We start from the raw sequence: 27,993 nt of genomic DNA on the forward strand, positions 1-27,993 counted from the left end.
TTATACTGAATTGAACACTTCTCATATCTGACAATTAAAAAGGAAAAAAAGGGTTTTTCAGTGGGCCAAACGAATCAGAAAGAAAATGGATATTAGCTATCTACTCTCTTACTCCTCCATTAACTGATCTTATAGGACAAGCTTGTCTGAACATTCACATCTTAGGATGAATATGGTTGAGCATGGGTGACAGATCATTGGTTCTTCCTGGACCATGATTAAGTCATACCGCATCATTCTCTCTTTTCTCCATCAGAGAGGGAAAGAGTCAGATAGATAGGGTGAGGTTTCAGGATAACATCTGGATAAAATTATAATAGTTGGGCATGATGGTGCATGCTTGTAATCCTGGTACTTGGGAAGCTGAGACAGAAGGATCGCAGTTTCTCCGTCAGCCTCAGCAACTTAGCAAGATTTTCAGCAACTTAATGAAACCCTATTTTAAAATTAAAAAGGGCTGGGAGTGTAGATCAGAGGTAGAATGCCCCTAGGTTCAATGCCCAGTAACAAAACAGGAAGAAAGAAATTGTTAGACCTGCATCCACCCCAGACTATCACCAGGCTTTAGAATGTTTGCAGAGAAATCTACTAGAACAAAGTTTACTCTGCTGAGAAAGATAATCCTCCAGTGGTCTCTCACACTCCCACCAAAATGGATACTGTGAAGTTGTAACTCCCACTGGCTCAGAATGTGACCTCATTTGGAAATAGGGTCGTTACGGGTATAATTAGCTACAATGAGGTCATACTAGAGTAGGGTGGGCCTTGAATTCAATACAGCTGGTGTTCTTTTAAGAAGAGACATGGACATTGAGGTACAACACCAAGTGAGGATGAAGATGGAGAGTGAAGTGCTGTATCTGCAAGCCACCAAACACCAAGATCACTGCAAACCACTAGGAGCAAGGGAGAGGAAGAAGAGAGTCACAGATTTCAGAGGAGCATTCAGATGCCCTGTTGACATCTTGATTTCAGACTTCTGTCCTCCAGGACTGTGGAACAGTAAACTTGTGCTGCTTTAAGTCTTTGGGTTTGCAGTGCTTTGTTATGTCGCTCCTGAGAAATCATTACACGGCATGTGTCTAGAATGAAACATTCTGACTTCTCTTTCATTTCTCAGGATGTGTTTATAGAGAACAACTTTGGGTGATGAGGTCATATCTCCGACTTGAACATTGGACAGGCTTATTTCTTGTTTGTTATAAAAATGGTGGGTTCCCCATATTTGCTGTTCCTCATCTGCAAAGTGAACGCACTGGATATGCAACTCCATCTGAACCAGCGTGTGGCCCCTGTGGGACTTGAGGGGAAAAGGGAGCCAACACAAATGAGCTGAAACTCATGCAGCATGCTGAGCCGTGACTCTTGTTTCTTCTGTCACCACCCATGAAATAGTAATAGGCTAACTTATTAGCTTGTAAGAAAGATGAAACTAAATCCTAGACCCAGCTAATTCTTGGAAAGGTTCTCTCATTCCCTGCTCTCTTCCTAAAACTATTCTATTGAAGGGATGATATAGAAGACCTTGACTTCAAGGAGCTTGGAGTTCTGTTGGAGGTCGGATCTATACGTGACAAGCTCAGTATGAAAGAAGATGACAAGAGGGATGCCATAAAGTGGAGGTTGATGAGTTAGTATATCATTATTTAATTTTCAAGTACTAGGATGTGTCATAAAAGTTTTGCATTAGAAGGAAGATGTAAGTGTTGTGGCCTGGGATCCAAAAGTTTGTGACGGATCTCTAAGAAGGGTGTATAAAGGTTGAAATTTGCACAGGAGTGTGGACTAGGGATGCAGAATTCTGGGAGCAGGCTGTTATCATCACCCTCCTCTATAATTCCAGGGCATTTATTCCCATCTCCATGATAGTACTTGCTACATTTTATTATAGTCAGCTACTGGCATATTTTCCCCTGCTGTTGAGAGCTTTTCAAGGGAAGTCAGGTATTATATTCATTTTTAAAATATTTGGCATCCGCTACATAGTAGGCTTGTAATAAATGTGTCAACAGATGGATGCATCTGTGGAGGAATAAGGATTGAAAATGCATAATTTGATGGAACACTTATGATATGTGACAGGCGGACACAGATAGGTGGCCTGGTGCCACACTGGGCAAGACCTTGAATGCCAGGCTAGGAGGACTGTCTGTGAAAGAGGGAGCTGTTGTTAGAGTTATTTTAGGAAGATTTATTTAGCAGTGATGAGCATATAGGTCAGTTTCTTAATGGGGGTTGAACCTAGAGGAGGAAAGCAGGTTAAGGTGATATCATAACAGTCCAGATCTAAGATGATCCACTGGCATTTAACTTTTCAAAAAGAACCATGTGATGCGACACAAAAGATTGGGATCATGCTCCCGTGAGTGAACAGGGGAAGAGAGTCCAGGATCACTGTCATGCCAGAGTATGGCAGAACACTCAGGATGACTGTGTAACCCTGCCATTCCTCAGGGTTTACCCTCCCCCTCTACAGAGAGCTCTGTGGTGAGAGGAGATCAGATGGCAACCTTGCATATGGCCATTTATCATCACAGAGAGAAGTGGCCAGTAAGTAGCAGAAATGCACTTAACAGTTGTTGAAGAGCTGGCCTCTCCTGTGGCTAGGCAAGGATGGAAATCAATCACTCTCTCTCTCTCTCTCTCTCTCTCTCTCTCTCTCTCTCTCTCTCTCTCTCACACACACACACACACCCCTGCTAAGTTCCTTTCCACACTGGAGGATCTGGATCTTAAATGCACATTTGTGTCTACCTGCAAGTCTCCACATGCACTATCTCAGTTCAGAAGGTTGAAACATTTAAGATGTTTCCACAGGCTGACTTGTGTCTTGGTTAGGTCTGCGTCCTGGTGACCACTGTGGAATCTAGTAGAGCACTCTTGCTCCCTTGATCCAGGTCTCTCTGCACTGTGTGCTTGTTCAGCCAGCTGGCTTACACCTGCCCCGCTTCCCTCAGCACAGGGGCCTTTGCTCCTGAAAAAGGAAAAGATGCTCTCCACTGTCTCTCAGGGTGCTTATGAGAAACCAACCTGAATGTGACTGTTGTGATTATCTTTGTCAGCTCTTCTGTGATGGAGGGATTCTCTGCCAGAACTTGCAGACCAGCAAAAGCAAGAAGGAGGCGAATGTGTGCTCGCTCACCAAGCTCCTGACAGGACTAGCTCACGCTCCAGCTTTCTTCACCCTTGTCTCCTAAACACAGTAGCTTGTCTTGTGGACTTGACTCTCAGAGGGTGGCATTTCCCATCAGTGTATGATCAAAAATAATTCAAATATACTGTTGAAAGAATTATATAGTGTTAATACATCTACCAACATTTAGATTCTACAATGAACTTTTTTTTTTCTTGCAGTACTGGGGATTGAACCCAGGGGCATTCAACCTCTGAGCTATACTCCCAGCTCTATTTTTTATTCTTTATTTTGAAACAAGGTCTCACCAAATTGCGGAGGGCCTCACTAAGTAGCTGAGACTGTCTGCGAAACGCGATCCTTCTGTCTCAGCCTCCCAAGTACTACAGTGAACATTTTGCTATTCTTGCTTCATTATATATCGGTTAATTTAGAGTGGATTTCTTCTACAACCTCTTCCTTTACATAATAAAATTATTTTCAAGCTGGGCGTGGTGGCACACGCTTGTAATCTCCACGCTTGGAAGGCTGAGACAGGAGGATCGCGCAGGTTCAAAGCCAGCCTCAGCTGGCTTAAGAGACCCTGTTTCTAAATAAAATATAAAATAGGTCTGGAAGTGTAGCCCGGAGGTAGAAGGGTTCCATCCCCACTACCACCAAAACAAAAATTATTTTCAGGAAGAATCATAAAATAAATGAATGATTATGATGGCTAGGAAAAAAGGAAAAAGTTAAAAATTTACTCAAAAAATTTACTCAAATCCACATAATTGTGCTATTAAATAAAATTAACAAATCGATATTATGTATAAATTATTATATGTAGAAACACTATACTTTGCAGTTCATGCTCTGTACAACTTTATTAAATTTTAAATACAAATTAATGATGAATGTTGTTCATTTAAAGTAACACGGAGATAGAAATGAAATAATTTGTCATCGTGTTATTATTGCTCACTCGGAATCTTCTACTTATGTGCAGGAATATGGAATCCCTCAGGAGGTGATAAGAGTCAAGGATTCAGCCTTAAGCCAAGTTCGAATGATTCCAATGAGTCCAGACTATTAAAATCTTACTCTTGAAATGAACGTGCTTCCTGTGTTTGGGACCAACTGTACAACTGGAAGTTCTCCAAATTAACGTCTATATGGTATTCATTATTTACTAAAATATGAGGGAAGAGAATGTGCTCATTTAAAGTTTACAGATGTATTATGAAAACTCAGTTGTAAAGGACTGGGGATATAGCTCAGTGGTGGACGGCTTGCCTGTTTGAGGGCCTAGATTTGATCACTAGTAAATACACACACACAGAGAGAGAGAGAGAGAGAGAGAGAGAGAGAGAGAGAGAGAGAGAGAGAGAGAACTAAAACAAACAAAACCCTGAATTGTATCGCCAGCAAATATTACAACTTACACCAGAGACTTTTATCAGAGGAGTGTTTTATCACTGACATTGTTTGGAGTTACTGGCTCAGTGATGTAACTTCAGCCTTCAATTGTTTCCTAATTGTTTTTACACTTGCTACACACAGTGCAGCCTCCTATTTGTTTCTACCAGTTCCTACTGTTAGTTGTTTCAAAGAGAAACTGAGCAGAGAAGTATTTACAGGTCATAAATGCTTTAAAATACAGATTTTATTTGGTCCTATTGCAATAAGGGAAAGAGATTTCGGTATAGAATGAGCTTGCTAGGAGTGGTGGTGCAGAATTGTAATCCCAGCATTTGGGAGGCTGAGACAGGAGGATCATGGTTCGAGGACAGCCTCAGTTACTATTTAGTGAGGCCCTTTGCAACACAGTGGGATCCTGTTTCAAAATAAAGAATAAAAAATAGGGCTGGAGGTATAGCTCAGAGGTAGAATGCCCCTGGGTTCCATCCCCAGTGCCACAAAAAATAAAAATGAATGAGCCCAATTCCCAGTGCAGCAGACAGCTGGGGACTTCCAGCCCATGAGCAGAGTATGGGGTCAGTGGAAGGGAAATTACTGGGATAAAGGAGTTCTTGCTAAATTGGCCTAACAGAATTCTTGCTAAAGGCAAGCCGAGGACTTGTGCAGCAGAAGTAGAAAAAGAGTTTGACCAAATTTCTCAGGAATCATATGTCAAGAGTTGGGATGGGGATTCTTGCCAAACTGACTTCCCGGGTTCTTGCTATAACTGGGCTAGGCAGGCAGAGGCCGGCGCCCAAGGACAAAGTCTGGCTGAAGAGTCAGGCTCCTCGGAGCCTGACTAAACTTGGACCAAGGAGAGAGGCTTTGAAAGGGCCCTCTGCTCAGTGCACATGTTTTACTCTATTAGTAGAATGTGAATTTGTTCTAGAAAAATAAGCAAGGAAGTACTACTGAAATGGTGAGCCACTAAGCAAGTCTTATTTTTAAACCTCCCATTCTTATAAGGCCTAGAGCATTCTCAGCTATTTCATCAGTGTCACTAATAAATAACAGAACCCAAGAAGAGAACAGAATTTGTACCACGTGGCATAACTTGTGTGTCCTTTTCTTTCCACCAAGGTAGATTAAATTTTAAGTATGAGGCAATTCAACTCATTTTCATCAAGTTACCCAGTTTCTCCCTGCCTTCCTTATGCACAGCCCTTGAGCTGTGCATGAATCATCCTTGATACTCCATTTATTTATTTATTTATTTATTTATTTATTTATTTATTTAATTTATATTTATAGTACTGGGGATGGAACCCAGGGGCATTCTACCTCCCAGCTACACCCCCCAGACCCATTTTTTAGTCTATATTTCAAAACAGGGTCTCATCGAGTTGCAAAGGGCCTAAGTAGCTGAGGCTAGCTGCAAACCGTGATCCTCTTGTCTCAGCCTCCCAAGTGCTGGGATTACAAGTGTGCGCCACCACGCCTGGCTCTTCAGTTTATGTTTTGATTTGAGGACCCTTGTTTCTCTTTAAAAGGTGACTGTTCAGCTCTCATTGACGCCCAGATCCTACCAGGAATGATGAGTTAACATATTAGCAATAAGAAAATGTCCATCATTGCTACCGAGGATTATTCTTCCCACGCTTTGGTCTAATTCAGACTGCTATTGGGAAGAATAAGAGAGATGGAATAAGGGATTTATATTAAAAAGTGCTTCTAGCCGGGCGTGGTGTCGCACACTTGTAATCCCAGCATTCAGGAGGCTGAGACCTGGAAGATCATGGTTCGCGGACAGCCTCAGCTACTTAGTGAGGCCCTATGCAACTCAGTGAGACCCGGTTTCAAAATAAAGAATAAAAAATAGGGCAGGGGGTGTAGCTCGGAGGTCAAATGCCCCTGGTTTCCATCCCCAGACCCGCAAAAAAAAAAAAAAAAAAAGAGTGCTTCTATGTTTGCTAAGGGTTGCAAAGTTAAGGAAGGAATATGGGAAAAAATCCTGCGGGGCAGGAGTTTTGTAAACTTGTGGCTGGAGAGCTGAGAGCAGGTCGAATAGAGCAGTTTCTGAAGCATGCAAGAACTCCAAGCAACAGACATGACACAGCCAGGCGCATTGGCGCTTGCCTGCCTGTAATCCCAGTACTTTACAGAAGAATCACAGGTTTGAGGCCAATCTCAGCAACTTAGCAAGACCCCCTTTCAAAAGAAAATAATAATAATTTTTTTTTTAAAGGCTGGAGTTAGCCGGGAGTGATGGCACATGCTTGTAATCCCAGCATTCAGGAGGCTGAGGCCGGAGGATCATGGTTCGTGGACAGCCACAGCTACTTAGCGAGGCCCTCCGCAACTCAGTGAGACCCTGTTTCAAAATAAAGAATAAAAAAAAAGAATAAAAAAATTGGGCAGGGTGTGTAGCTCGGAGGTCAGATGCCTCTGGGTTCCATCCCCAGACTCGCAAAAAAAAAAAAAAAAAAAAAGGCTGGGATTGTAGCTCATAGGTAGAATGCCCTTACATGCAATCCTCAGTACCAAAAATAAAAATAAATAAGACCTCTTCATATTTTTTAAAAAGACATGGACAACAATTTTAATGGCTTGTCAATATTTTTGGCTTATCAGACTGGGCTTCTTGTAAGGAAACGTTGCCTTGATGTTGGAGCCTGAGAGTCCTCACTCATATTTGAGTTACACTAGGAAACCTTTAGTTTGGGGTGAAGGGCTGAGGGCTAGGTCCCTTTAACATTTGCAATGTGGCAACTGGACCCGGTGAAGGTAAGTTGATTCCATTCCTCTGAAAGCTGGCTCGAATGCATGACTGTTCTCTCCGTTCTCCTCAGGTGAACATGTAAGGGGGTGACACAGGCTTGCAGACACCCCTAGATGATCACGTACAGAACACCTAAAAATGGACAAAGAAAACAGTTTGGCTTCATCCAAACCAGCAGAGCTGAAAGTAAGTACCACGTGGGAAGCCTTCTCTCGTACTTGAATGCCATTTGTTGTCGCCCTTGCTAGTGAAATGGGATTGGGGACTTTATAAAGATTAAGGGGACAAAAAGACAATATGTTATCCCTTTATGGCTCTTAATGGATTTTACCAATGTGAGCTCATTTCAAAGTACAGTACTTGGCAATTGATTAGCAGCTGTTTTTCCAAAACTCCAGGGAAATTGTACTGATCTTTATACAAGTTCCACTTTAAAATTTAATCAGTGCTAGCTGAGCCTGCCTATAATGTGTTCTTGCATTTTGAGGATCCATCTTTGACCTTGTCAGTCCTAGTACGTTGGCATTTCTTTGTGTCTCTTTCTTTTGCCTCATTGAAAGTAGCTTTGATGCCATAGTCAACTCGCCCTGCGGTGGAATGTTTTTCTCTCTACAAGCAGCACCCTCAGTGCTGCGGGATAACCCAGGACATGAAGTCTGGTCTGGTTCAGCTTCACCAGGAGGGATACCAGTGACATTTCACTCCCAGGGCTGACAAGGGTGTTTGACAGAAAGAATGAGGGAGCCATGAATAATTCAGAGTGTGCTTGGCCCATATTATCCCACTAATTGATGGGATTAAAGAATGGAAGCCATGCATTTTGAAGGGAGGAGTGAGAAAAAGTGAGAGAGAAGGAGAACTCCTCAGGGCATTGCAGAAAGGATGCCTCCTTCTGGATCGGTCTTCTAGATTGTCTTTAAGAGAATGTGTGGTTAAAAGTTATTTCACCACTGGAGTTTAGTTACCCTGCCATGTATAAATCTCTTTGTCAAAGAAGCTAAACTCTTGCATACATTATTGAGGAATTCACAGCATCAAATGACGGAAGGCAAAAGAGAAAATAAAAGAGGAGGAGAGGGCACAGTTAAATAATGTATTTTTTCCCTCTTGCATGGAGTACTTTGCACATCAGTGCTCCTAAACTAATGATTTTTTCTAACATGTATTTTATCCTACTCCTTGCTTTATTTTAAAGTGATTCTTCCATTTATAATTGAGAAACCGAGTCACCAACCTATTCGGTGGCCGGTATGGTAAAAGTCCTGTCCTATATCCCTACACTAATCTTCACATCACCTTAACTTTCCCTCTCAACTGCCCAGTCATGAAGACAGAGGTAGGAAGTCTATTTACATGAGGAACTCACTTATATTCTTTTCTTTTTTTAATTTTTGTGGTCCTGGGGATACAACCCAGGTACATTCTACCTTGGAGCTACACCTCCAACCTTATTTTATTTTGAAACACGTCTTGCTAAGTTACTGTGTGCCGCTGGCCTTGAACCTATGATCCTCTTATCTCAGCCTCCCAAGTAGTGAGATGTATTCTTTTTTAAATTGGTACATGAAGCCAGCCATGGTGGTGCATGCCTGTAATCCCAGTATTTGGGGAGCTGAAACTGGAGGATTGCAGGTTCAAGATCAGCTGCAGTAACCTAGTGAGACCCTATTTCAAGACAAATATATATATATATATATTATAAATATATAATAAATAACAGTATATTATATAATATATATTATAAATATGGGGTTGGTGTATAGCTCAGAAGTAGAGTGCCTCTGGGTTCAATCCCTGATAACACACACACACACACACACACACACACACACATTGGTGCAATATGACTATACCTAATAGTAAGGTCTTAGTTGTAAGATGTGTCATTACATATTTGTAGACGCACATAACATAATTTGGTCAATTGAAACTCACTTATATGCTTATTTTTCAATATTCAGTCCAGTAATAATTGGTTGTGAGAGAAAAGCAATATAATGCAAACATTTAAAAGACATATAGAGAGCTGTGAAAACGTATGAATCTACCCATGCTAATCTTTACCTTCACCTCTGACCTTTAGGTCCTTTGTCTGTTTTTCCCCATGAAATCTAGGCCTGTGCTCCAAAATGTCCACTCAACAGAGTAGGAGATCTGGGGGGGAGCACCTGGGAGTGTTGTATGATGTCTAGTTTTTCTGGGTTTTTTTTTTTTTTTCTGTATTGGGGATCTAACACTGGGATGTTCTACCATTGAATTACCTTCCCAGCCCTTTTTATTTTTAATTTTACCTAAGTTGCCCAGGCTGGCCTTGAACTTGTCATCACTGGGATTATGAGCATGCACTACCATGCCTGACTCTAGTTCTTCTGATTCTCATTATGTAACTCAATGCAAATTCATTTATTTGCTCTTTCATGAGTAATTTGACAGCTACAGTTAGGTCTTATAGCACCTAGAGCTCTCCCTTAGGCTCTGGATTACATCTAATTGATAACTATCCTTTCTTTTTTTTTTTTAAGATCTCCAATATCTCAGTTCAGGTGGTCAGTGCCCCAGGGAAGCTGCCGGCGAGAAGACCACCAAGAAGACCAGTTGGCAAAGCAAGACCCAACAAGCAATCCAAGAAGAGAGCTCCCTTTTGGAATATCCAAAATAAAATCATTCTCTTCACAGTATTTTTATTCATCCTGGCAGTCATCGCCTGGACACTTCTGTGGCTCTACATCAGTAAGTGAAAGTCTGTATTTCTTAACTGTCAAGGCGAATCCTGCACCAGCTGGGCGGCCTAACCTGCCCCTGGAGGTTTCTGATGAAATTGTTCTTTCCCAAACAGACATCCTATTTTCAGAAGTAATATAGAGATTTTAAGGAGAAAGAACCCAGGATTATCTTATCCACTTCTTTTTCAGCCTCTGCTTTCTTCTCATGGGCAGGATAAAGGAGGAAAGATGGGGCATAGGGCGGGGAAGGCTGAGGGATATGCTCAGGAGATTTCCACTAGTTCAGAAATGTGATGCATCTATGGCTTTAAAAAATGAATAGAATGCCAAGCAGTTTCATTTCCTCCTTCCACCCACTGCCTGTTTCTAGGCAACCTTAAATTTCCACCTCCCTGAGCTCCATTTTGTATAAGCATCTTTTTCTCCCCTGCTGTTATGTTTTGGTCGATCTGACTGATCCTTTTGGACAGATGTGATGACTAAGCTGGTTCTTATGAAGCACTTAACTCATGCAACTCAGAAACCATAGCATTTGTTGACTTGTGTTGGAGTTTCCAATCTATGCATGTTTAATATATTTGATATGAAATATAAGTGCTGTGATATAATACAAAATATATATATTTGGTCTCTGCCTTGGTTTCTGGTACAGAGCTCCTAATACTCTTGTAAATTCCTGAGTGTTAAGCAAAATAAAAGCATTATGTATGTATGTCAGTATGTATGTATGTATGTATATATGTATTGTGGTACTAGAGAATGGAACCCAGGAATGTTCTACCTTTGAGTTACACCCCTACCTTTTATTTTAAAACAGGATTTCACTAAGTAGCTGAGGGTCTCACTAAGTGGCTGAGGCTAGGATTTTCCTGTCTCAGCTTTTCGAGTACTAGGATTACAGGTGTGTACCACCATGTCCAGCTCTAGATCTTTTTGTGTGGTGCTGGGGCTGGAACACAACGTCCATGCGTACAGTAGACAGGTGCTTTACCACTGAGCTACATCCTTAGTCAAGGAGCATCTTTTGTTGTTATATTTGACCTTAGTCCCCAGTTCCTAACAGAGCTTCTAAAAGTATCTTTTGAATGTTGCTGAGATGAGTGGTGACTGAAAGCCCCTGGAGAGACAGAGGAACCAACATGATGATTAGAGGGATAGAGCTTTTATTGTCCTCTCCCACACCACACCCACTTTGGGGCAGGGGGAAGGCCTGAGATTGAATTGTCACCAATGACCAATAATTAGTGAAGGCCACACAATGGAACCTCCATAAGAACCCTAAAGACAGGATTCAGGGAGCTTTGGGGTTGGTGAACATATCCACTTGCTGGGAGGGTGGTGTTCCCCAACTCTGCAGAGATGGAAGTAACTGCAAGTGGGCACTTCTGCACCTCAACCCGTGTACTGCTCCACCTGGCCACCCATTTGCAATCTTTATAACTTTTTTTTCCTTTATTTTGAAACCTGGTCTCACTGAGTTGCAGAGGGCCTCACTCGATAGCTGAGGCTGTCCACGAACAGCGATCCTCTGGTCTCAGCCTCCCGAATGCTGGGATTACAAGCGTGCGCCACCATGCCCGGCTTATAACTTTTTAAAATAATAATACAATGATAGTAATAATGTTTTCCCCTGAGTTCTGTGAACCATTATAGCAAACTATCACACCTGAGGGAGTTATGGGACACCTTAATATGTAGAAGCAGCGTGGTGGCCTGGAGACCCACGTCTTGTGATTGGCATCTGAAGTGAGGACATTCTCATGAGAATGAGCCTGGAACCTGCAGGATCTGACACTAAATTTGGGTGACTAGTGCCAGAATTAAAAGGAATCCTTAGATGTGCTGTTGGTATCTTTAGAGAACTAGAGAACTGCTTGGTGTGGAAACAAAAAAAAACCAAAAACAAAACAAATCACCCCACACATTCAGGTGTTGGAAGTGTTGTGAATTGAGAAACAGATTTCCTAGATGTACTCTTGAGAATTTTAAAATCTGACTGGAAGGCAAAATTTATAGGCAAAAAAATAATGGATATTCTCTTGAGCAGTTTAGGTCACTTATGTACAGATTGATAGCTTCTAATTTTCTTGGCATTGGTAGGTACTCAGGCAACCTTTAAGAAGCTCAGAGATACATAGCTTCTTGAAAGGAAAAAATGCATCTCTGAGCTTCTGAAGGTTGCCTGAGAACAGACCATTGCCAAGAATATTATAGGTGATATCTATCTATCTATCTATCTATCTATCTATCTACCTATCATCTATCATCTATCTATCATTTATCATCCATCTATCTGTCGTCATCTATCTATCTATGGAATGTAACTGTGCACTCCCTAGAGAGCTGGCAACCGGAGCCGAGGAGCTGCCAGCAGCACTGACGCAGTACTGACTGTCTCTCTCTCAGCACAGGACAGTGCATCATGGCCACAGAGCCTGAAGGCACCCAAGAGGAGAAGAACTTTGGAAACAAAGAGGAGAGAGAGAGAGAGAGAGAGAGAGAGAGAGAGAGAGAGAGAGAGAGAGAGCACTGCCATCACCCCAGCCATTGTCTCTTTCTCAGGCACCCAAAGGCAACACAGGCAACAGCCCTGCCCGTTCCTCTCACCTGCATGGTTTCTAAACTAATGCCATCCTGAGTCTTCCTCGGGTTGAGGATCTGAGCAGGAGTGACCCGACACACTGGGCTAGATGCCACACTGGTGGGGGGCCCTGAGAAGTCTGAATTCTCCATGCATTGGACAGAGCTGAAGATGGCCCAGCACATAGAATATTAGATTACATAGGCCAGGTAGGGGGAGGAGCAAAGTCTGGGGATCAGTGTTCTGCAGTATTTCCCCTTATTTTCTGCCATGTGAACTGTACCGCAGAGCTTGATGGTGTGTCTTATTTAACGTTCTCATGGCCAGATCCCAGTCAACCTGACCACACGACTTAGAGCAAGGAAGATTTATTGGCTCACAGTTTTTTGGAGATCTCGGAGTTTAGTCTATGTGAGGCCAGGGTGTGGAGCTGGAGTGAAGGCCATGTTGGCAACAAGCAGAGAGAGGGAGAGGAGGTGGACTGGGCTCCTCACATCACACAGGCAGGAAGCAAAAGAGAGCAAGCCAGTGAGGGCAGGCAGAGACACAGCACAGTCCCTACAGCCACACCGGAGGGACTCACCTTCTTCAGCCTCACCACCGCCCTAGGCTTCCATCCACTGATGAGATTACACCTCTCCTGACTTTAACTAGATTGACCTGAATATTAGCACATGAGCTCTCTGGGGGACATTCTACATCTAACTATAACAATGTCAAATGCCTTTCACTCTCTTACATTCCCCAAACTGGGGACCCACCCACAAAAGTTGTATATGTTGTTTATAACTCTGTAAAGAGTCTACATTAAAGTCCAAGACATATGGCTTTTACCCTTTTACGGTGTGTGTGTGTGTGTGTGTGTGTGTGTGTGTGTGTGTAGTACTGAGGACTGAACCCAGGGACAGTTCTACCTCTGAGCTGTATCCCCAGCCCTATTTTAGTCCATGTAAGGGTCTTGCTAAGTTACTGTGCTCTGGCCTCACACCTGTGATCTTGTCTCAGTCTCCAAAATGCCAAGATTACAGGCATGCACTGTTGCGGGGGTGAAATGTGCGTGGTGTGTGTGTGTGTGGGGAGAAGTAACCCCCCACCACCACACAGACAAACAGAAAAACTGTGGATTCTTGTCCTAAGCTAAGAATAAGTATTCATCGCTTGGACCATTGCTGAAGATTTAAAGGAGTTTATTAGAAAGATAGAAATACAGAAAATAGAAATACAGCCCCATGCCAAGATGTCATGGAGGGGATGACTCGAATGAGTACACCAAAGGGCTTACATGTGGACCGTACTTTTTATACCCATGACCTCCATCTTGTTTGCGTGACTCTGATGTAGTGAACGTCCCTGCAAGGTACCTTCCCTAGCAAGGTGTGGTGAGGTGTCTCCTTTCATGAAGGGCAAGGTCAAACCCTGCCCCATCCTCCCTAGCTCATCTTGTAGATCTGTCTTTAGAAAGAGGAAGCCCTAGCTCTCCTCTATTGACTTGTTAATTACTTTGAGCTAGGTTGATTTACATTGGAATAGCTGCCTGTTTTTAGGCAGAAACCAAGTCCTTTCTTTATCCAAGTCTGTCTCCATTTTAACACAACTATTTTGAAATATACCAATTATTTTCTTTTCAAATATACCAATTATTTTCTTTTCAAATATATTAATAATCAAAGCTTTCTCAAATCTTCCTAGGTCATTCCCAGTACTGGCACATGCACCACTGAGCCAGGCTTAAATGTTACCTTTTTGCTTTTAAGTACTTACCAGAAGCAGACATAAAGGAGAGTATTCCAAGAGATATGTTGACGCACTGCTGATGGAAGGGGTGTCAAGTGCATTCAGAGCATCATGGGCTGTGAGCCAATCAAATACATAGCTGCCTAAAATAAAATCACTTTAGAAGCCTTGTACGTGCATCCACGTTGCTGCCACACAGATGGGAAGCCTCCTAATTACCTTCTTTCTTTTACAGGTAAGACAGAAAGCAAAGATGCTTTTTATTTTGTTGGGATGTTTCGTATTACCAACATTGAGTTTCTTCCTGAGTACCGACAGAAGGAGTCCAGGGAATTTCTTTCGGTGGCAGGGACCGTCCAGCAAGTGGTGAGGTGATGGCAGAGGGGGAGGGGCCAGGGTGGAGTTATGGGGGCTGTGGTGGGGGAGGGGTTGCAAGTGTCACTGGTGAGCTAGGTTTTTCTCTTAGGTACTGGTGATCAAACCTAGTGGCATTCTGGCATTCTACCTCTAAGTTACACCTCTAGCCCTATTTTTAATTCTTTATTTTGAAACAGGGTCTCACTAGGTTGCAGAGGGCTTCACTAAGTAGCTGACTCTGGCTGTGAACCCGTGATCCTCCTGTCTCAGCCTCTCAAGTACTGGGATCATAAGTGTGCAACACCACACCCGGCTGGTGAGCCAGGTTTAAGAAAATAGAGGGCAGATTGGATTTAGCTTATCTTTGCTATGAAACAACTGCTTTTGCCCTTACTTAGTGGAAAAAGAAATGGCTTTCTCAACATCTGTTTTCTTCATCTGCAAAACACAGAAATTGGATCAGGTGATTTTTTAAATGCCTTACATTTCGGAAGATGCCAGCATAAAATGATTAATATTGTGATCTATACGTTTATGCAAACCTTGATGTATGGGCAATCCCTTTACCTAAAAAGAAAACTTTTCATTACAGAATAGATATCTATTGTAAAAATGAGTAGAATTCAGAGAAGTATAGAAAAGATGATCAAAAAGCTATAATGTCAGTCAGGTGTGGTGGCACATGCCTATAATCCCAGTACTTGGGAGACTGAGACAAGAGGATTGCAGGTTCAAGGACAGTCTCAGCAAATGGTGAGAATCCCATCAACCTAGCAAGACCCGATTTCAAAATAAAATTAATAAGGTTGCGGGTACAGCTCAGAAGTAGAGTACTCCTTCGTTTAATTCCCTAGTACCACAAAACAAAAACAAAAACAAAAAGCTTTAATGTCATCACTAAAGATAAAGCCCCTTTTTATTCCAGATTATGTTCATTTAGGGTATGATGCAATATTAAAAGAGGTTCATTTTTATCATTTGAATTTTTCTTTTCTTTCTTTTTTTTTGTGGTACTGAGGTTCCTGGAAGCCCCTCTACCTCCGGGCTACACTCCCAGACCTATTTTTACATTTTAAAAAATTTTATTTGGAAACAGGGCCTCCTAAGCCAGCGCGCGCGGCTGGCTTCGAACCTACACGAACCTCCTGTCTCTGCCTCCCAAGCGCGGGGATTACAAGCGTGCGCCACCACGCCCGGCCATCTGAATTTTTTCTAAACATTACATCGCATGTTGCCATTCCAGTAAATATTATCTTAAAACATAATTCTAATTGCTCAAAACTAACAAACACTTTTTTGTTGGATATTTAAGCTGTTTTCACTTTTGCTTCTATAGAAATTCAATAATAAGCCTGCCAAATATTGTGTGTAGCTTTGATTATGTCCTTGTGTGACCTCTTTAAGAGTGGAATTACTTGTTTGTTGAAATAGGAAAATATCTATTCATGGCTCTTGGCACATAATGCCAGCTAGGAAGTTTCTGTCAACTTGTATTTGCACAGTATTAGAGAGGGATGCTCAACACTGGCCTGGTTACCTGGAGTGTCGAAAAAGAAAGGTTGTGAGAGAGATGGCAAGCAATCAGAGTAACTTTTATTTACTGACCGCCTTCTGGATGCTGGGTACATTACTAAATCCTTTACTTCTAATGTACATACACCAATTGGTCCTGAAATTATCCCAAGGGGTAGGCATTTTGATTGCTACTTTATGGGTGAAAAAAAAATCAACAGAAGCTCAGCAGATTCAGGTGATATGTGTTGCATGGTGAGTTTAAATTCCAGAGCTTATACTTTTTCCATTGTAACATATAATTTTTTCTTTTTTGGTGGTACTGGGGGTGGAACCCAGGGGCTTTCTATCTCTTGGCTATACTCCCAGACCTATTTTATATTTTATTTGGAAACAGGGTCTCACTAAGTTTCTGAGAGCCTCACTAAGTAGCTGAGGCTGGCTTCGAACCTGCGCAATCCTCCTGTCTCAGCCTCCCAAGCGCGGGGATTACAAGCATGCGCCACCACGCCTGGCATAACATATAATTTTAATTGAAGTTTCTTTTTTATCATGAGAGATTAAGTAGGTAATTTTGCTATTATCTAGAAAAGGGAACATAGGAGGAGAAGACTTGGGAGAAGAGAATGAGTTTAGTTTCAGGAATGCTAAATGAGACCAAAGAAGGCAAACTGACTGCGAGAGCGCTCCTGTGAGATCCAACTAGGGAGCCCTGAAAGGGCTGGCTGCAGCTGGGTGTGGTGGTACACACCTGTAATCCCAGTACTCGAAAAGCTGAGACATGAGAAACACAGGGTGGAGACCAACGTCAGCAATATAGCAAGACCTGCAGCAACTTAACAAGATCTATTTTCAAAACTGATAATGATAATAATAATGATGGTGATAATAATAATAATTAATAATAATAATAATAATAATAATAATAATAATAATAAAAGGACTGGAGATGTAGCTTGGAGAGAGAACACTCCTGACTTGGATCCCTAGTACCATACACAAAAACAAAGCAAAAGAGCTGGACACTTTCTGAAACTAGGTCAACCGTAGACCTTGTTGTAGGTCTTACTCGCCCCCTAGTGGCCCAAACAGGAATGTGTCTTTAAAAATAATAACCAAATACTAAAAAAAAAAAAAAAAAAAAAGTTTGCTTCAAATCTATGAAAAGTGTTTAAATGAGTTTGGTTTGTTAACTGTGGAGAAAATTAACCATTGGAGTGGACAGAACACAGAATGTAGCCTACATTGGTGTTTTAAAACAACAATAAATGAATAAGAGTAACTGACAACAGAATGAAAGTAACCAACAGGATTGCTGTAGAAAAAAAAGAATCCACTTTATTTTACTATTATTAGTTTTGTGGTACCGGATATTAAAAATAGGAGTGATCTACCACTGAGATATACCCACTGCCCTTTTAAATTTTTTTTTATTTTGAAACAGAATCTAGCTAAGTTACGTGTGCTAGCCTCTAACTTGCAATTTTCCTGTCTCAGCCCAAGTATGGGGATTACAGGTGTGCTGTGCATAGAATGAATTTATTTTATTTCAAAAAACAATGTCTGGGTTTAGAGTTAAGACCTTCAGTATGAGGATTAATTTTCTCCTTGCTAGAAAATCAAGAGTGTCAAGAGTGTGGCCCAGAGATATACAAGTTACCATGACAGGAAGCCAAGTTTGAAAAAATTAAGAAACTTTAATTTTTTTCCCCCAGGTAAACCTTGTTTATACAACGTCGGCCTTCTCCAAGTTTTATAAGCACTCTGTCGTTGCAGACGTCAGGTAACAGATGCCCCTGTGTGGAGATTTCCACCTCTGTTTCTATAAATTCCCTTCTAGGCTATGAAAGGGCTGAGATTTTACCATCTTCTTAACTACTTCTCAAAATATGTTCAGTTAAGAACTGGCCACTAATATCTTCTGAATAAAATGAAGAATTTCATGGTGAAATAATTTTTAGAAAAAACTGTGTGCCAATATCCCATCTCTCCCAATTCCCAATAAGTCTGTAAAGGTTTGTAATTCAACTTAAGCGTATAAAGGTCACCAAGAAGTCTCAGAGTAAAGCAATTTGCTTATTTTTCTTAACATTCTGCCTCCTGGATTATTTATGTCAGAACACTATCTTATGTTTCTTTTATAAAATAAGAAATTTTTGTGGAGTTGGGTGCTCAGACTCCAGGACCTGAAAATCAAACTGGACTTGATTCCAGGATCCGCTACTTATTAGCTATGTGCTTTCCTCCCTCCCTTCCTTTCTTTCTTTCTTTCTTTCTTTCTTTCTTTCTTTCTTTCTTTCTTTCTTTCTTTGTTTTTTTTCTTTCTGAGTTTTATTTGGCTTTAATTTTCTCATCTGTAAAACTGGAATAATAATATTACTAGGACTTTTTTCACAAGATTAAATAGGATAAAGCAGATTTTAGTACACACAGTGCCTGGACACAGCCAGGCATCAAACATTATAAAAGCTGCTCTTTTTGACAGAAGTGAATACTGATTGATACCCATAGGAGTAGTATATTGTCCATGGAGATACAGCTACACAGTAAGGGTCCTAGATTTGAATTTAACACAGTAGTCAGAGTACATACAATGTGATACTTTCCTTTTCCAATCCCCACGGTAGGATCCAACGACGACCTAAAGAAGGGAAGTAAGTTAGTTGAAGGACCTGCTCACTGTCCTTGAGCTCAGTTCTTGCTCGTCTCTGCCTTTCTAAAAGTCTACTTCCTAAGAGGTATACCTGAACACTTCTATATTTTTTTTTACTGTAGCAGTAACAACAAAGGTGGCCTCCTTGTCCACTTCTGGATTGTGTTTGTCATGCCACACGCCAAGGGCCACATCTTCTGTGAGGACTGCGTGGCAGCCATCTTGAAGGACTCCATCCAGACAAGCATTATAAACCGAACCTCTGTGGGCAGCTTGCAGGGTCTGGCTGTGGACATGGACTCTGTGGTATTAAATGGTGATTGTTGGGTAATTCTTCTTTAAGCCTTGTTTTCTTCTGTACTCCTCATATGTAATGTTATTGTAGTCAGTACTGTAATGAAGTATTCTCTTCCACAATCCCAGCAGTGTAGGATCAGCTGAAGATATTGGAGTATGTTGGTTAAGGAAACTGCTAAATAATGTATGTAGGACGGTCAGTAAATGATAGAACCAGAAGCAAAACATATACAACATCAGATTTTTAAAAGTATATCCCTCCCAACATTTATTTGGCTTATGCATCTTCAAACCAAGTCCCTAAAAAATAAAGTCTTAGAAAAGGAAGGACTTTTCTTGAGGTTTACCTTATCTCTTCCCTGTCCAGACTAAACTGCAAGTATATAATGTAGTATATATCATATGAATGCCCAAATGCTCACAAACCACCTACTCTATAGCCCTACCAAACTAAATTTTATTTGTTTTGATATAAAAGGTTTCATCATTGTATAACCCCCAATTTTACAGGTTTCTCTTTAAATAATATGTATGTTAGGCCAGGTGTGGTGGCGCACGCTTGTAATCCCCGCGCTTGGGAGGCTGAGACAGGATTGCACAGGTTCGAAGCCAGCCTCAGCTACTTAGTGAGGCTCTCAGCAACTTAGTGAGACCCTGTTTCTAAATAAATTATAAAATAGGTCTGGGAGTATAGCCTGGAGGTAGAAAAGCCCCTGGGTTCTACCCCTAGTACCACCTAAATAAATAAATAAATAAATAAATTATATGTATGTTATATATACATATTGCATATGATGTATATATATTTATATATTATGTGATAAGTAGCTGATAAGTTTATATTAAGTGAATGAATGAAATATATATTAAGTGAATGAATAAAAACTCTCTAGTGGAAAATTCCACACCACATTTACTATTTCAGTTATAAGATTGATTATTTGTTTGATGACTTTCTTACTTTTAAAAAAATGTTTAAAACTTATGTCTATGGATAATCTAAAAATACAGAAGTAAAGGAAGTAATGAACTCTCATATATCCTTAGCTTCAACAACTATCAATTTATGGTCGCCCTGTTCGATCTCTAAATACCTAAGCGATCTTCTCAATTCTCATAGGATTATTTTAATGCACAACCCCAGATGTGTCTGAATGGTTTAAAGAAGAACTAAAAATAATTTTTACTAAGCGAGATTCTAACAAAATGGCATTCTGGTACTAATAGTCTCTTTTCTATGTTCTTTTTCAATGCAGCTGGACTTCGGTCAGATTATTCTTCAACCATAGGATTGGGTAAATTATTTCATGTGGTTTCTCCTTACCCCTGTGATTATTTTTTTGGCCATAATTTCCTTTTTCTAATGATGGTGTTTGGTTAGCAATTTTTTTTTGTTTGCAAGTGACAGAAATATATTCAAACTGGCTTAAGTAAAAGAGAAACTTAGGTAGCTTATGTAATCAGGATAAACATGGGAGTATGTTGGCTTTAGGCATGGTTGGGTCTGGTTTCTAAAATAAAATGTCATCAGGACTCTGCATGTCAGCTTTCCTCGGTTAAGGCTTCATTATCCAGCATGATCTTCCATTGTAGTAGCAAAAATGGCCACCATGTTTGGTGATCCAGGAGCTAATAGTGAGTTTAACCCCAATAAAACTATGCAGGCAGAGTAGGGGCCATTTCCTAAAGCAAAACATAGACCACCTACATTCTCTTCTAGTTACTAAAGGGGAAGAGAATGGACTCTGCTGGCAAAGGCAGCAGATGTCCTCCATATGACCTCTTTTGTTCTTTACTCTTCTATAAAGATTTCTAGAAAAGTCATTTCTAAAAAACAAAACAAACAAACAAAAGAATGAAAGAAAGAAGGAAAGTACTGTCTCCACAGACAAAGGCTGCTCTCAGTACTTCTATGCAGATCACTTGTCCCTCCGCTACCCTCTGGAGATTTCCGCCACCTCGGGGAGGCTGATGTGTCACTTCAAGCTGGTGGCCATCGTGGGCCACCTGATTCGTCTCTCCATTGAGTCCATCCAAATTGAAGCTGACAATTGCGTCACTGACTCCCTGACCATTTATGACTCCCTGTTGCCCATTCGGAGCACCATCTTGTACAGGTAACACACGGGCGCTTTTGTTTGCAGGTGGAAGAAAGTGCCACCACCTCTGTTTGTTTATCTGAGTTCCTCTTGGATTTTTTTTTTTTTTTTTTTTTGTGGTACTGGGGTTCCTGGAAGCCCTTCTACCTCTGGGCTACACTCCCAGACCTATTTTATATTTTTATTTGGAAACAGGGTCTCTTAAGCCAGCGCGGCTGGCTTCGAACCAGCGCGATCCTCCTGTCTCTGCCTCCCAAGCACGGGGATTACAAGCGTGCGCCACCACGCCCGGCCCTCTTGGATTTTTATGAAGAATTTCTTTGGGTACACTTATGAAGTCAAAGTCTAACCTGACTCTGTTTCATATCCTTGATACTTTGGTATTCTTGCCAGAGTCTATCAGACTCAGTCTGTTGTTCACTTGTAGCACACAGTGCTCTCAAAATGGGTAAAGCAAGAGCTTCAGGCAATATATCTGCAACATAACAGATAACTTGTCTGATTTTACTTTTATTGCAACGATAAGCCTATTATTTAGGTAGAGTATAGGAATAAATATTCTATAATGATTACATAGTCAGTAAAACAGCTACCTTTTTTCTTATTACATATTCATTGTAGAAAATAAGGGCAATCTGAGAAAAAATATATCAATTACTTTACCAAGAATAAATTGCTATTATATTTTCTTTCACTCATATATAAGTATACACACATATACTTATCCATGACCTAAAATTTACTTCAAAGTGGAAATGTTTATAGGTGCTTAATATTTGATAACCTAATGATGATAGTCAGACTTTATTAAGAAATTATTTGTTAGTCAATATGTTAAAAGGTACGCGTTGTCTAATCATGCTTGACAATGTTTTTATATGTTACAATGCCTCGTATGTATATGCATGTGTTAATATTTCTGTGATGAGTGTGCACATTATAAATCAAACATCGTATAAGGATATGCAGTAAAAAGTAAGTTGGTCTCTGACTTCCATTCGAGGATCATGGTTGGTTATTTTTCATCCTTCCAAATATTCTTGGTTTTCTCCTTTAATTTTCTCCACAATGGTATGAGGAATATTCTGTTATTATTACTACCAATTTACAGAAGGGAAAGTGGAACTTGATTTAGTTGTTTGATATTTAGTATCTTTCATCCAGTTAGTTGACAGAGCTGAGTGAGTTTTGGGTCCAGTTTTCCTTGGTGTAATGACCTAAGTCATATCATATTTCGCCTTTGTGCCTCATTTGCTCTTACGGAGGGTCCACAAATGGTCCCCCAGTAGAATTCTTGGTAGTAGTAGTTACTGGACAAACACTTCTGTGTCTTTTTTCCATCTCTATTCCAACTGTGGTGCCCCATGGCCACTAATTGTTGAAGACGTGGCTGGCAGAGACGGATTCCTAAGAATTGAATGAATGATTCTAGAAATGTGTGAAATGAATGCTGGATGAAAGCCCATTTCTCAAATCACCTATTATCCATGCATTTGTTTTTGCAATCTGATTTCAGAATTTGTGAACCCACAAGAACGCTAATGTCATTTGTTTCTACAAACAATCTCATGTTGGTGACACTTAAGTCTCCTTATATACAGAGGCTATCAGGAATCCGGGCATATTTTGAGGTCATTCCAGAACAAAGTGAGTCTTCTCCAGTTAAAAAAAAAAAAGTCACTCTGAAGATACTTGTTACAATACTATAGTTTGATCTTTCTTGAGGCTGGACAGAAATACTAGTTGCATTAGTCAGAGACTCTCACTGGTGGCCTAGACAGAAGAGAGAGAACAGAGTGATTTGGTAAAGAACTGTTAACTTAGTATAAAGATTTTAATTAAGTATCTCATAAAACAGAAAGATCAGAAGCAAACTGAAAGGTATCACAGGTGTAATGCAGGTAGAAGCAACTGCCTCTCGTAGGGCTGGAAGAGCTAAGAAAAGGGTTTGAAAGCCGGGCGTGGTGGCGCACGCTTGTAATCCCAGCATTTGGGAGGCCGGGACCGGAGGATCACGGTTCGTGGACAGCCTCAGCTACTTAGTGAGGCCCTCTGCAAATCAGTGAGACCCTGTTTCAAAATTAAGAATAAAAAATTGGGCAGGGGGTGTAGCTCGGAGGTCAAATGCCTCTGGGTTCTATCCCCAGACCCGGAAAAAAAAAAAAAAAGTAAGAAAGAAAAGAAAGAAAAGGGTTTGGAATTATTATAGAGAGCTCTGGAGGTGGGGGGTCTATGGAATGAAACCCTGGCTTTGGAGGAGTGGCTGTTGTTCAGCTGCTGCTGGTATCTCCAATTTGAAAATTAAGTTTATAAAAAATTAATAGCAAATCAGGTGTGGTGGTGCACGCATATAATCCCAGTACTTGGGAGGCTAAAATAGGAGGATTGCAATTTTGAGGACAGCCTCAGCAAGTAGTGAAGCTCTCACCAATCTAGCTAGACACTGTTTAAAAATAATAATAAAAATAGGGATGGGGATGTAGCTTGCAGGTAGAATGCCTCTGGATTCAATCTCTAGTACCACACAAAAAAAGAGAGAAAGAAAAAAAGAAGAAAAGAAACAAAGAAAGGAAGCATCCTAAAGATCTATAGCCAAGACTTGATAACAAACAGAGAATTTGGGATCAAATATACCAGCCTATTAATAAAAAATGTACATTTGTGATTAGGTAAATGAATGTAAAATAATCTCTCATGGCAAGTCATTGAGTGTGCCTATCTTTTTCAGAATGTGAAAACACAATGTTGGTCAAAGAAGTCACTGGCTTTGAAGGAAAGATTTTAAGTCCATATTACCCCAGCTACTATCCTCCAAAATGCAAGTGTACCTGGAAATTTCAGGTAGCCTACATTTGCCACTATTTTAGAAAAATATTGTTATCCTATTTTAGTAGAATTTTATTTTAAAATGTCATTATCTTTATTTTTAAACTACAAAATAATATTTAACTTTATGAAACTTAACCTTACCAAAATATATTATCTAGAAAAATGTAATTTTCCCATAATTTCAACCCTGTACTGACAAATTAACTGCTCTTAGCAGATATGGCTTATTTTTCCAGTTTATTTTATTTGTATTAAAAATGCAAAGCCCTTTTTGCAGAATGAAATAATTACCTTATTATGGTAGAGCTCATATATCAATTATTAATTACTTTGTTATAGGGGGAATTAATAAAAATAAAAATTGGATTAGGCAATATATATTGCAGTTATATAAGCAAATAAGAGTGAGAAATATGTATCTTCTGGTGCTAGACAAGGCTTTTGTTTTCTTTTTTTTGTGTGTGTGGGTTTGGAGATTGAACCCAGGGGCATTTGACCTCCGAGCCACACCCCGTGCCCTATTTTTATTTTTTATTTTGAAACAGGGTCTCACTAAGTTGCAGAGGGCCTCACTAAGTAGCTGAGGCTGTCCTCGAACCCGATCCTCTGGTCTCAGCCTCCCGAATGCTGGGATTACAAGCGTGCGCCACCACGCCTGGCTTTAGACAAGGCTTTTTTTTTTTTTTTTTTTTTTAGCAAAAGCATCTCCAAGTCTTAAGAAAACTATTTTTCTTTCTCCTGCTATAGTATCTTATGAAGACAGGCAAAGTGTCCCCTTTGTTCACTCGGCGTAGACAAATACAGTCCTTATCGTGTAGCATAGATGTAAGTGTAAAGTACAGTGGTTTGCATTTGTTGATATGTTATTGCATGGCTATTATGAGCCAGGTACTCTGGCACTATTCTAGACTCTGAGGACTACGAATTTGGACAAAAACAAAAACAAAATCCCTCAAGAACCTGTGATGGCGCTCACCTTCCAGTAGGGGGAGACAGATGACGAACAAACAAATCACACGTGTAATACCGTGAGACTGTATCTGTGAGATTTGTGGATTCAACTAACAGCAGATAAAATCTGCATATTTACTGAGCATGTACAGATATTTTGTTCCTTTTATTGCTCGCTAAACTATGCAGTATAACAAGTATTTACAAACTCTTTGTATTTTATTAGGCATTATAAGTGATTTAAAATAAGGGAGAGTAGAAATAGGGTGTATACAGACACTACAGCAGTTCATGTGAGGAGCCTGAGCATCACAGATTTGCACGTCTGTGGGAGTCAGTCCTGGGCCACCCTCGCTGATGCTGAGGATAAACTGTGTACTACTCTGTTGCATACTTACAATGCTAGGGAGAAAAGGCAAGGAATGGGCTCTGTAGATTGTGCAAAAAGTTGAACATCTGAAAGGAAGTGAGTTAGGGGTTTGTTATCTGAAATAGGATGGTAAGAGAGAGTCATTTGCCAAGAATCCTGAGGGAGATGAGGGAACTGCATTTTTAGATAATCAGGATAAGAGTGTTGTAGTACAGGAAGCTGCTGCGGCAAGGACCTGGGGCAGGAGGGCGCTGGATGCACACATGGATATTTGGGCATAGTCTTACCAGTTAAATTATTTTATGACTCCACCCAAATCTATAGTTGATGTCAATGTCCTGATGACATACCTCTTTATGTCATTTGTTATCAATATCATAAACATTCCCCAAATAGTTCAAAGATAATGATGCTGGAGCCTTGCTCACAACCATTTTCTCAAGGCTCAAAGGCCTCGGAAGACTGGGAGTCTGAGGTTCAGGAAGAGGAGATGAAAAGAAGGGTAGTTGCCGGGTGTGGTGGCGCACGCCTGTAATCCTCGCGCTTGGGAGGCGGAGACAGGAGGATCGCGCAGGTTTGAAGCCAACTGCGTTGGTTTAGGAGACCCTGTTTCCAAATAAAAAATAAAATAGGTCTGGGAGTGTAGCCCAGAGGTAGACGGGCTTCCAGGAACTCCGGTACCACCAAAAAAGAAAGAAAGAAAAAGAAAGAAAGAAAGAAAGAAAGAAAGAAAGAAAGAAAGAAAGAAAGAAAGAAAGAAAGAGTAGGGGGAGGAAGAGGGACAGATACCAAATCTCTGTCTCTTCAATCACTCCAGATCAAGCAAGATAATATCCTCAAAGGCTCCGTTGAATGTATGGAAGTCCTTTAATGTAAAATAAATGTTGAGTCTTTGATAACCAGGAGATCTGAAATGAAAATTCTTGAACGTTGTTGCTGTAATTGTTTATTGTGTAAATAAGCATACTGGGTCACTTCTGTTTTACTAGGTGTTGAGGACTGGAAATGCTGAAGAGAAAGTTTTGTAAGGGAGAGCGCAGGCCATTAGGGGAGACTGGAAGGAGGAGGGGGAGAGGGGAAACAAAGCAAAGGACCACCTTGGTGGCCGACACCATTTCCCAGAGGGCGAGGCATGTCCTCTGTGTTGGTTAAATAAAGCTGTTCCTCTCTCAGAGGCCTTGAATGGCATCTATCAGTGTGAAAAACAGATCTTTGCCAATAGAAATCAGTGGAATATATGGTTTTTCATTTTTCACCCGCAAATTAGCTGAAAATTGATTAAAAACCGCTAGATTCCTCAAGTAACAAAACTGCTGGCACAAGTCATGATACAACTTTTTTTTTTTTTTTTCAGTACTGGAGTTGGAATCCAGGGGCATTCTACCTCCTAGCTACACTCCAGTCCCATTTTTTATTCTTTATTTTGAGACAGGGTCTCACTGAGTTGCAGAGGGCCTCACTAAGTAGCTGAGGTTGTCCGTGAACCACAATTCTCGTCTCAGCCTCTAGAATGCTGGGATTACAAGTGTGCACCATCACGCACGGCTAAAACATTTTTATACAAGAGTTGATTTCTGTTCTCTTCAATCCCTTTTAGTGTTTACTCCTATTTTCAAACTTCCAGAGGAAAGTCAACTTTCTCTACAAACTCACTTTTAGGAGAGAGAGGGAGAGAGGGAGGAAGGAGGGAGGGAGAGAGGGAGAGAGAGAAAGAGTTAAAGAGAGAGAAAGAAGGAGGAGGAGGAGAAATAATGTGTGTGTGTGTGTGTGTGTGTGTGTGTGTGTGTGTGTGTGTGTGTGTGTTTGCTGGGAATTGAACCCAGGGGCATTTTATCTCTGAGCTATACCTTCAGCCCTATTTTATTTTATTTTTTTCTTTTATTTGGAAACAGGGTCTCACTAAATTTCAAATAGCCTTGCAAACTTTCTGAAGATGGATTCAAACCTCCAGTTCTGTCTCAGCCTTCCAGGTTTTGGGATTGCAGGCCTGGGCCACGGTGCCCAATTCAGCTAAATTTTAAGGTCTTATCTGAACAGGTTCAACCCTGGCTCCAGCTTAAAGACCGTCTGATTCTTTTTGCAAGTTCTCTTACCCACACAACAAATGAATGTGTGCCCATATCACACCCTGTATACCTGTAGCAAGACAAACCAAGTCCTTATTCTCAGTTTATAGGCTATGAAAGAACAGATAAGTAAAAACCCAAACACTATCAAGTTTAGCATATTCTCTCTCCATATATGTGTGTGTGTGTGTGTGTGTGTGTGTGTGTGTTAGTGTTAGTGTTTTCAGTGTGCATGTTTTTATTTGCTCTTTGAAACACCTCTGGCTGGGTGTGTTAGTTCATGCCTATAGTCCTCGTTATCGGGAGGCTGAGACAGGAGGATCACAGGTTCGGGGCCAGCCTCAGCAACTTAGCAAGATGCCTGGCAACTTAGGGAGATGTTATTTCAAAATAAAAAGTAAAATAAGGCTGTGATGTAGCTAAGCATAGAATGTCCCTGTGTTAAAAACCTATTACTCCCCCAAAACAAAATACCACCCCCCACCTCTGATGTAGGAGAGATGTGCTTACCATTCTGTATAATAATGAGAGA

The 27,993-nt window shown here is 40.7% G+C and overlaps 1 protein-coding gene across 2 annotated transcripts in view; it reads left to right on the forward strand.

Moving 5' to 3' along the window:
• Nucleotides 1–7,427: 7,427 nt before the first annotated feature.
• TMPRSS7 (transmembrane serine protease 7) overlaps nt 7,428–27,993 on the forward strand; it is a gene marked incomplete at both ends in the record, with an annotated part of 44,735 nt that continues 24,169 nt past the window's right edge. Inside the window, 9 exons of one of the 2 annotated variants that reach the window (XM_080695685.1) lie at nt 7,428–7,475; nt 9,812–10,019; nt 14,563–14,693; nt 17,912–17,979; nt 18,972–19,165; nt 20,403–20,441; nt 21,035–21,263; nt 22,762–22,892; nt 23,974–24,086. In XM_080695685.1, the coding sequence (XP_080551811.1) occupies nt 7,428–7,475; nt 9,812–10,019; nt 14,563–14,693; nt 17,912–17,979; nt 18,972–19,165; nt 20,403–20,441; nt 21,035–21,263; nt 22,762–22,892; nt 23,974–24,086 (1,161 nt within the window). Of the gene's footprint in view, nt 7,476–9,811; nt 10,020–14,562; nt 14,694–17,911; nt 17,980–18,971; nt 19,166–20,402; nt 20,442–21,034; nt 21,264–22,761; nt 22,893–23,973; nt 24,087–27,993 lie in introns of those variants that run through there. The other variant, XM_080695686.1, reaches the window with a different exon arrangement.

The sequence above is a fragment of the Muscardinus avellanarius genome (assembly GCF_963383645.1).
Source record: "Muscardinus avellanarius genome assembly, chromosome: 5".
NCBI classification, from domain to species: Eukaryota; Metazoa; Chordata; class Mammalia; order Rodentia; family Gliridae; genus Muscardinus; species Muscardinus avellanarius.